Genomic DNA, 10,364 nt, shown 5'->3' with positions numbered 1-10,364 from the left:
GATGACCAGAAATATGAGAACTTACCAGAAGGACAGCAGCAGTTCTCTTTGAAACCTTCATGATAGGCTAGATGGAAGCAACTCTTGACTACTACAGAGCATTCACTTTGATCTCTCTGAGATCACGACCATCCTGTAATCTGATGAGTTCCTCAGTGGGCAGAACTTGTAGCACATAGCATCGACTGATGCCACTGGTCACATCTTCAGTGATGTTCCTGGACTCATAGAGCGTTTTCGGGTCTTTCAACATCATACGCTCTCCCCGAGGCTCGGGCCCCAGCTGGTGACTGGATGGCTGGCTGGCTACTGTGCCCCCCATGGTTCTCCTCTCTTAAGTCACAGCCATCTTGAGGCTCGCTCTGGTGCTACGGTGGCTTTGCGGATGGCTGCTCTCTTCCTTGCTGTATCGATACCCGAGGCACTAAAGGATCTGGACAGAGACCGGACTGCAAAGACCCCTGCATCCGACCTATATGGAAACAGCTAACCAGTCCCTCATACTTTGTGAGCTTCCTCTGAAAAGCCTCGACCAAGCAGTCTTCCCAAGGAACTTGAATAACTATGTCCTCTGCACTCCTGGCTTGTACCTTCCCGGCGATCCCTTTTATCCCTCTGACCTGTTCTAGGAAGCTGTGGATCCAAGTGCTTAGAGGAGCTGATTTGGTAATGTAAGGTCACTGGTTTGAATCCCTTCTACATCCATGGCTGAGGTGCCTTGAGCAAGCACCGTGCCGTGTAATCACTACTCTTTGTGTGTCAATGGGTTAAATGCAGACAAAGAATTTCTCCATGAGGGATCAATAGAGTAAATTTTATACATTTAATTAATTAATTATAGTAAAGCATAATAGTGGCAACATAATTCTATGTGGCTGCTTTCCATCAGCAGGGACAGAGAGACAGAACTGGCCTTGCAACAGCATCTGCCTTTTTTCTAACGGTTCATTAAACCCTTAGGCAATATAGGTCACCAAAGGTCATCACTGACACACTACAAACACCTCCCATGTCCATGAGACCCCTGTATATCCACACCTTTAACATCTCAGATAAACCAAGCCTGTCCTGTTACACATCACATGAGCTGCCAGTCGACCCCCTCATCTCAAGACCCACCTCTCTTTGGTGTCAAAACACAAGTACAAATACAAACACTAGCCTGAGGTGTTGTCTTGGTTTGTGGATATTCAGTTAAAGTGCTATAACCTGCAAACTCCAGAAAAGCAATCTGAATGGCTCTGCTGACATCTAGTGGTTGAAGTGTGAACTGTGGATTACGGAAACAGAAATGTGGCCTGTCAGGTGAGTTACAAAAGGGTCATAAGAAGTTAAGTTTTATTTGAAATAGATTCATCAAACTGGAGGCCCTGCAGATTTAAATGACCAATAAAGACATCAAACATTGCAGAGTGATGAACTGATGCGATTACAGAAATATGGTTAATCTAGTTACACGGTGGCGATGGGTCATTATTAACTTGTGTGTACATACGTCAAGGTCAAACACAGTATGCACTATGCGTTTGTCTCTGCTGATGTGGGATCAATAATAAACTTCCTAATGGCACTCTTTGGGCTGAGTGCATTCATTTCAAAGAGGAACCTGTTTTTGGAAAAGTATTAAATGTATGCCATTAAAGGTTAGAGTTGGGCTAGTTCAAGACTATCTGGATCCAATGTCAGATGACTAATTGAATGATAAGTAAACGACAGAATGATTACAGTAAACAACTACTAAACAGAAACAAGGGCATCTGAATCTTCAACTTCTCAGGACAGCAAATATCAGAGGAACAAAAGAACTAAAGAGCTTAAGATTTGCAAATATAGCAATATTTGAACACTACTGCTGGCCCAGTTTTCAGAGTGGCACAATAGCCAGTGCAAGCAGCAAATGACAGATTGATATTTCCCTGACCTTAAAGATTCCTTGGCCTGTCTGTGTTGTATTTTGGTGCCAAGAGAACTGCGTATGGAGTTTGGAGTCATCCTGATAGTTTCAACATGAAGTGTGCAATTTGAACAGCAGCATCTAGTGGTGACATACTGAATTCTCACAATTCTCCCGCACCCAAGAATTTAGGAGAACCGCTGTGGCTACCCAAAATGGAAAGAGCCCTCTATAGACCCAGTGTCTGTTCTGTGCTAACATAGAAACATGGCAGTTAAAAGCTGGTTCTATCATAATGGCAGGTGTGTGGTCGATGTGAACAATTCCAAGGCTGATCATCTTCTAGAGCTCAGGTGCATAAAGTGAAAGTGAGATCGCTTGCTTTGGGTTACTTGGGATACTTTCGATGTCGTTACTTTTATACAGGGTGATATATGAGATGGATAGATGACTGACAAACACTGAAAAGATACAAACAATATTTATTACCTTACAAATTTCAAAAGGACTTATGATATAATGATGTAAGTACTTGCATGTGTCCTAAATACCGACGTGCTCATCCTAAACGACACTCTCAGCTTGGTATCCATGTGCAAATATCCAAACTGAAACTCTGAACGAACAAGAGTAGAGTGCTGATGTCTCTGTACGGCTATTGGTCCCACTAGAAGCATTATGATTTTGGTTCTCTGTCCGGGAGGCGACGCTGCTTTGCGGAGTGTTAGTTCTGGGAGGCCTGCTGTATGATGACTGAACACAGGCTCAACAACTGGAGGTACTCATCCGCACCGTCTGACAGGCACTTATCCACAACCTGAATCAGACAGGGAACACAAGCACAGACTGAGGATTCACGAGGTGACTGTCAACCAAACGGCTGAGAAGGATATTCCTTTACAAACGTTCTCTCATTCATGTTTACCTGTAGTCTAAACCCAGCCACTGTCTTTCAGCTAATGGCCACTAGAGGGCACTTTGTGTACGGTTTAGTATGAACCTGAATGAGCTTAAGGCCACAGCGCTGGATATATTCACATGGATTTAAGGTGCATCACATCTGCCTATTGTCACACAGTAGTCTACAGATCATCTGTGAAGTAAAACACAGACCAGCCACACCATAATGACCACCTTACTAATATTGTGTAGGTCTCCCTTGTGTCTCCAAAACAGTTGTGACTCATCAGAGAATGGACATGGTCCTTCTGAGGGTGTCCTGTGGTGTCTGGCAACAGAATGTTGTTAGTGAAGGACTTTGGGTCCTATTAGTTTGAGGAGAGGGGCCTCTGTGGATCATCCCACAGATACTTGATCAGTTTTGTTTTTTATTAGTTGTTCCAAAACTGTTTTGGCTGCTGTCATCAAGGAGTGTCATTGCTATGGGGTGGGGGTGTTTGGTCTGGTCTAGGTGGGTGGTACGTGTCCACATGAATGCCAGGTCCAAAGGTTTCCCAGCAGAACACTGAATTGTCACAAGATGGTCTATGTTATTTACTTGTCCTGTCAGTGATCATAATGTTGTGGCTGATCAGTGTATATTTAGATGTAATATTTCATTATCATATTCAGTTTCTTCTGTTTTGCTTTTGCAATATTATAACAAAAAACACATTAAATTGTCCACAAGTTTGACTCTCAAAACGACCAGGAACACTTTCTCATTGGTTCAGAACTACAGCACAGTGCTCCATCCAGAGTATTCCTCAAATAATAAACATTTTTCGACAATAAATGCACACATAACCATTATGTTACTATTAAAAGTATGCATTATATACGCATATATTTACATGTACGCATACATTTATGATTAACATGTTTAAGTAGCCTTTCATCTGTGGGAGAAGGTGTGGCACACCAGCACTATTTGAGTGATAAAGTTAGTGTGCACAGAGGGCTTTGAATAACAATGGGTTTAGATGTTGTTAGTCAATATAATAGTAACAATCAAAGGTCACGTACCGCCATCTTCTCTGTGATGGCCGACTTCTGCTTGTCACTCAGGTCTCCCTCTATGACAGATTCATGGAGCTGACTCAGGATCTGTGAGGCTGCGTACCCTTCATCCACTATGTTCTGGCAGAGGAGACAGTTAACATGTGAGAATGCAAGTGAGGCAAAGCCAGAGCATTAACATTCACTGCAGATCAAAGCAGGTTGCCCAGTGTAGTAAGCCTTGTATGTCAAAGAATAGGTTATTTATAATACATATTAACCTTTATTTGTATTGATTGTACTGTCAGAAAAAAAAAAAAAATCGTTTAGAACAAATAACAAGAACATTAATGTCCCAATAAACAAAGAACTGCATATTTAGGACACAAAGCACTGACATGACAGGACACCTACCCTGATAGCTACGTCTAATCTCTCAAAAGTTCCTGTGAGGCATATCTGGAGCAAGTTGTCAATCACCTTGGAAGGGACCACCTGTAAGAGAGTGGACACAGATTGACAAAAACATTGAAAAATGAAACTAAAATACTTCCCAGCAAGATTTCAGGTGTGCAGGACATTTTAAGTCAATAACCAAACATTATGTCGATTTGGCTGAGCTCTAATGTGATACAAATAAACTCTATAACTCACCCCAGCTATTTCCGTGACAGCGCTCTCTGTAATTTCCTTGCCGACGTTGAGACGTGCAGCACTCTGGAGAAACGTGATGGCTTTCCGTAGATCTCCCTCAGACACCTGCACCAATGCTGCTATACTCTAGATGAACATAAAAATATCACATATTGACACCAACGATTCTTTGAGCTTCAGTTTCTAAGCATCAAGTATGAGCTCTCATGTGGTTTGATAAAATGTAAAAGTCACTAAAGGTTTCTTGTTTTGGACTAAATGAGCCAAACTAGAGATGTGAAACTCCATCAAGTCAACAGTAACCCACTGAAATTCCTGTAATTTTTCGCTTAAAACTCCTAAAAAGGCCCACCAGGGTCTAATTTTGCTCCGCCATGGTCTCATAATGAACCAGAAATACTTTTGCACGTTTCATACAATGCTGTGCTTGTGTTGTGTTTTTCCTATTGCTCCCGAAAGCATCTCTTCCCTCCTCCCCAAAAAAACCCCAAAACAAACACCGGCCGCTCACCTGCTCTGTACTGAATTAATTCTGATGTAGAAATCAGCTCGGACAACTCACGTAGCATGTGAAACTTTTAAAACCCAATGTTTGTGCTCTTGATTTTTTTAAGCCATGGAGGTTTACAATTATTTAAAGAGAGTTGATCAAAATCTGGAGGAAACGACGCAACGCGAACTAGCTTAACTTCATAAGCGCCAGCTAAAAAAGTTAGATTGAAAGTCAAATGTCAATAATATCACGTCTCAACAGGACTGATAGCACACAGTGGCACACTGCAAAATGCATAAATCTTATTTATTGTGGAGACATTTCATATACTGAGCAAATTGTTTTTAATAGCTGAAATAGCATCATAAATATGTGCTTTTATCAAGCTCCTCCCAAAAAAAACCCAAAAAACACCAGGGTCTCAAGAAGTTTTGGGGGAAACACTGTTAAGGCCCATTTCAAATGTGACAATAATACTACTGAAAATGAGTGTTTTACACAGTTTTTTCAGGAGTGCCAAGAGTGTGCCAAAGCGTCAAGTGAGCTGTCAATCAAAAGTTCAGGGCTGTTTTGGTATGACTAATAAATGGTAAATGTTTTTATATAGCATCTTTCTACCTACTGGTACTCAAAGCATCGACCCATTCGCTCACCCAAGCACACACACATTCACACACCAGTGCCACGCACTGGGAGCAACTGGGGTTCTGTGTCTTACTCAAGGACACATTGACATTACGGGGATCGAACCACTAACCCTCTGGTTTGTGGACATCCCGCTCTATCTACTGAGCCACAGCCGCCTACATGCAAGCTAACTGAAGGTACGAGAACATGGAAAATATGCGTTTTTTAACTTTTTTTACTGCAATAGATGAGTCGTACACATTTTTATGTTTGCGACTGGTCTGACTAACTGCTTACTGAGCCTGCAGTTATGGTTGTATCCTGAAATAGCATGCATCATTCTAACCTCAGGAAATTAAGCTTTCCAAAGCAACATAGTCATGTTCTTTTCTTTTTTTTTTTTTTTTTACCTCTTTGGTGTATTTGAGGTTCTCCTTGTCACAGATCTCTAATAAGCGCTCTTCTTGGATCTGATTGGCCAGGGGTTTGAAGCGAAACTTGGAACATCTGGAGGTGAGAGGTTCAATAATCCTATGGGAAACACAAAGGCAAACCACAGGGTCAGATCAGTCACAACAAAAGTGTATTTCCTTGTTTCTAAGTAGTCAGCTGACCTGCTTATATAGTTACAGATGAGACAGAAGCGGGTGGTGCGAGACTCCTTCTCCATCGTCCGTCTGAGGGCAGCCTGAGCCGGTCCTGTCATAGAGTCTGCCTCATCGAGTATGATAATCTTGAATGGAGGACACGGCTTTCCACTGTGAAATACAGCAAAAAGCAGTGTCTGTAAAAATTGTGGAAATGATCTCAAAAAGTCTTTACCAACAAGGTTACGACTCTTTTCTGCGACATTTTCAGGGACATTTTCTGCGACATAAGGACGGTGTGACGGACAAATCAGGGATTCAGAGAGCCACAGATTCTAACTATATAGCAATTTAAATCTTGACCTCAGCAAAGACAAGGATATCAAAATTATTTTCCGGCACAAGTTAATCCTTTTCAATACATTTTGACCATTTTACTCGATTTCTGGGAGTTTTTCAAGACTACAAACAGTTCAAACTAATTCTGGGTTGTCTAGGATTCCCGGTTCTTGGGGAATCCTGTCTAAGGTTCATATTTTAAAGTTCAGGTCAGCATCATTCCCCCATATTCGAGCAGGCGTGTATTGTGTAATCGGTGCTACTCACTCTGGGCGAGTCCCAGCCACAGTGAGATGAGCAAAATTCTTGACTTTATCTCTGATGACCTGGATGCCTCGTTCATCTGAGGCATTAAGCTCCAGCACCCTCTGTCTGTAGAGCTCTGGACTGAAGGAGAAACAGCAAACGGGATGGAAACAGAAAGAGGAAAATACATGAGAATGGCCGACGAGGTAGTTCAAATGTCTTTATGCAAACACTAAAAGCTAAAAATGTCTACTTCATACACACATCACCGTTAACGGTTCCCTCACCCATAAAGGTCTCTGGCAGCAGCTAAGATAGTAGAGGTCTTTCCTGTTCCAGGGGGGCCATAGAACAGCAAGTTTGGAAGCTGCAATCAAAAGACATTTCTAGTTATACTGGTCCTTTCTGTGCATATGAAAAAATGACATGAAAACACAAGGAAGAGAAATAAAGAAAGGGGAAAATTTAAATAAAACTGACATCTGTTCATGGTGTAAGGTGGATACTGTGCACCGTGTGACTGCATTTATAAATAACTCCTGTTGTAAAGTTCCAGCAGAGCTATATACTGATATGTAGTGTTGAGGGTAGCTCATGGCTTGGCTCCAGAAGCTCCGTCAGACAGCAAAAACCTGTGTTCTCTACTACAGAAATACAGAGTTCAGCATGTGTTGTTGTGTAAGTGCAGACTTTGCCATGAGTGTACTCATGTATTTGTTTGACTTCATTTTCTAGAGTAAAGTACTTCTAAAGTACTACTACTCAAGTTAACTTGATTCTTCTGCATCATCATCATCTTCTGACACTAATACAAAAGAAGAGGTTTTGACATCACAGGGTTAGGGTGGATGACAGGCCTAAAACAATTGACTACAAAAGATCAGGCTTGTCCGATGCAAAAAGACAGAGCACAGATGGAGGGGAATTGCTGGTATTTCATATCGGGAAAGACGTGGTACTCATTTACATAGTTGAAAAGGCTGGAGATAAGGCATTTTTAAAATGATTTAATTGTAAACAGTGGAAAAAGCAGTACTAAACAAAGACATCAAAATAATACAAAAATAAAAGGAATTTATACTGACAAAATATCTAATAATATTGTGTTATTGAGGCATTTATCCTCATATTTCAATGTGACACACTGAAAATCTCTTTCTGTCTGTCTCTGTCTTTGCAGTCACTTTGCAGTCAATGGGGGGAAGAAAATGGGACGATGGCCCCTTAACTACATGCTTCACAATATTCGGTCTTGTGATAATATCAACTGGGATCGTAGTGTTTTGGTCACTAAACTGTCACTCTGCCATTCTAACTTCTACTGGACAGCGTATATTTGTGGCAATGAAACATTTTGCCAGACCAGTGATAATAGGCTTATACTTACATCTGCTCCTTCCAGAGACTTCTTCAGCACTGCTATAACCTCCTCCTGAAAGGCGACCTCATCCACACACTTTGGCCTGCTGGAGTGTGCAAAAAAAAATCAGTCTTATTAAAACTGTATTTCTTAAACATATTGGCTCACCAGTTAATTTAGACTACCTTAAAATGGGTATGATTAACACAGTTTATACACACAAGGTGCAGTTTTTGGTGACATTGATGGAAAAGTGCAAATTCCATTATAAAGGTGCAAATAATACAACATACAGACATGTATACATCCGTATGTACGCTTATATGTGCAGTATGTCAGTATTGGGAGTCACGGTTCAGTTCATTTACAGCAGAGCAGTGAAACGCATATGTAAAAGAATGTAAATATTTAGAAGTGTAACTGACTCTTATTATGACTGTCAAGGGGCTCAAATGTTGCACACTGTGGTGGGAATGAATGTTTTAGTTTGGATCAGAATTGCAAATCTGAATAGAGAATCAACGCTGAATTCAACTGACTGTCCAAAATTGTCCGTTATATATCTTTCTTTACCGCACACACAAACAGATAATCTATTCAAACTGTGCATTGTCTCTTTTGTGCCCAGTGCATGCCATTCTAGTGGATTCATCCAATCAATCAGATGTAAAATACAGCTTTGTGATATGCACTTACTATTTTTCCACCCATGGAACTGCCCTGGCTTTCTTCTCTGAACTGGACCCTGGTTTGTCTTTCTGAGGTCTGGTTGCTTGGCCAGTTGCTCCTTTCAAAAAGGCCTGCATGACTCCTCCTAAAAGCAGATGTAACATCCAGGGATTAACGAGCCGCACACATGCTGAAGCACTGCACACATTGTAAATATGAGAACTGGGCAAAACTGAATTTATAACGTAATAATGACACACTTAAAATCATATTTAAGAACACACCACGTAGGATTTGATCAAATTCAAATTTTTTGCAAGTAATCTGTTTATGAGAGTGATATTTAATAATCTTAACAGCACGATGGATAGCACTGTTCTCGCTCGTAATTCAGAAAGAAACGTTTGTGACTGATAGATAACCGACTGCACAGATGAAATGAGAGTAGATGTGACAGGGTCGTCGTCAGGAAGAATAATTCTTTATACAACAAAATGTAGTTATGTGCAATTTATAGATCCATTTATATCGTATAGCAGTAAATAAAACATTAGCACTATTAGCGCGCTAGCTTAACCATCGCTGTATGTTTACTGTAAGCTAATAGCATTAGCTTCCTGCTAGCTGTGGATTATGCAGATGGACGCGTCGAATTTATATTACACGTCAGCGTCTGCTGAAACAAACTCTTACCTAAAGATGTCAAAGTCTGAGTACGTAAATATTAAAGCCTCGATATGATACTGCTTCTGACAACTGGTCCCAGCGTCAACTTTAGTCCGCTCGTCTACATGCGTAACAACAGCAGTGTATTCCCGCGCTGGAGGCGAACATAACTTCCGTCGACGTCATCCGGTGGCTTCCAATCAGATGCCGCGGATGTCCCCCATTTCCTCACCGACATCAGCGTAGACTCATGGGCCCCTCCCATCATCTGTGTTTTTCCTCTTCTCATTTAATCCGCGTCTGTCGTATCTTTTCGCTCCATCTTTTTTTTATTCCTTTATAGTATTTTGTAATCTAAATATTTTCAAGCACTCGTTAAAAAAAAAAAAAAAGACTATTACTGTTGCTGAATGTCCCTGTTGTTTGAGAGCTTTGGGGCCTGTAATTGCGTGGCTCAGTGGAGGGGTGGGAGCACAGATGTCTGTGGCTAATAAGTGTCTCTGCTTCAATCTCCACCGTCCCAGGAGCATTAGGCCGTTGAGAGACGCTCGATGCCCCTGCCTGCCATTGTTTGCTTGATGCAAAATGTGGAGGAGGATTTGCAGACTGGCTCTGGTAGCACTGAATGAATCCAGGAAGCCCATGCATGAATGATGGATGATGGGTGGAGGCTAATGATTTGTTTTGTTGAGCCCTCAACTGAAGGTGGTTCAGTAAGAGATGCTTTTCAATGAGTCCTTTTTTAAGCGACTGAAAAATTCTAATATTTTAAGATGATTTCCCCCCCTGTTTCTCCTTCAGTAAATTTAATAAAAACAGCTGATATTTAACTTTGAAGATCTGTCAGTGCCTCATAAGCTCCGATCCATGTACAGCTGAGCTCCAGGCACC

At 41.3% G+C, this 10,364-nt stretch overlaps 1 protein-coding gene across 1 annotated transcript; it reads right to left on the bottom strand.

The window, feature by feature from the left end:
- Positions 1–2,134: 2,134 nt before the first annotated feature.
- Positions 2,135–9,625, bottom strand: rfc4 (replication factor C (activator 1) 4). The gene is made up of 11 exons (XM_084548069.1): positions 9,501–9,625; positions 8,835–8,952; positions 8,166–8,244; positions 7,066–7,145; positions 6,800–6,919; positions 6,221–6,364; positions 6,017–6,137; positions 4,487–4,612; positions 4,247–4,327; positions 3,860–3,973; positions 2,135–2,711 (listed from the first exon to the last, which is right to left on the bottom strand). Exons 2-11 carry the CDS (start codon positions 8,942–8,944, stop codon positions 2,619–2,621), a joined length of 1,068 nt encoding a protein of 355 aa, XP_084404195.1. The 5' UTR covers positions 8,945–8,952; positions 9,501–9,625; the 3' UTR covers positions 2,135–2,618.
- Between the last annotated feature and the right edge of the window lie 739 nt (positions 9,626–10,364).

This window comes from Chelon labrosus (genome assembly GCF_963514085.1).
Source record: "Chelon labrosus genome assembly, chromosome: 7".
Lineage (NCBI taxonomy): Eukaryota > Metazoa > Chordata > Actinopteri > Mugiliformes > Mugilidae > Chelon > Chelon labrosus.
This window is presented reverse-complemented; position numbering and strand designations above follow the sequence as displayed.

What these genes read in the sequence shown, in the direction of transcription:
- rfc4 (XM_084548069.1), bottom strand. Translation starts at nt 8,944, where the DNA reads ATGCAGGCCTTTTTGAAAGGAGCAACTGGCCAAGCAACCAGACCTCAG. An exon ending in GTTCCATGGGTGGAAAAATA is followed by an intron (nt 8,245 to 8,834) that starts GTAAGTGCATAT and finishes TGCACACTCCAG; the next exon opens with CAGGCCAAAGTGTGTGGATG. An exon ending in GATTAGACGTAGCTATCAGG is followed by an intron (nt 3,974 to 4,246) that starts GTAGGTGTCCTG and finishes CTCCTCTGCCAG; the next exon opens with AACATAGTGGATGAAGGGTA.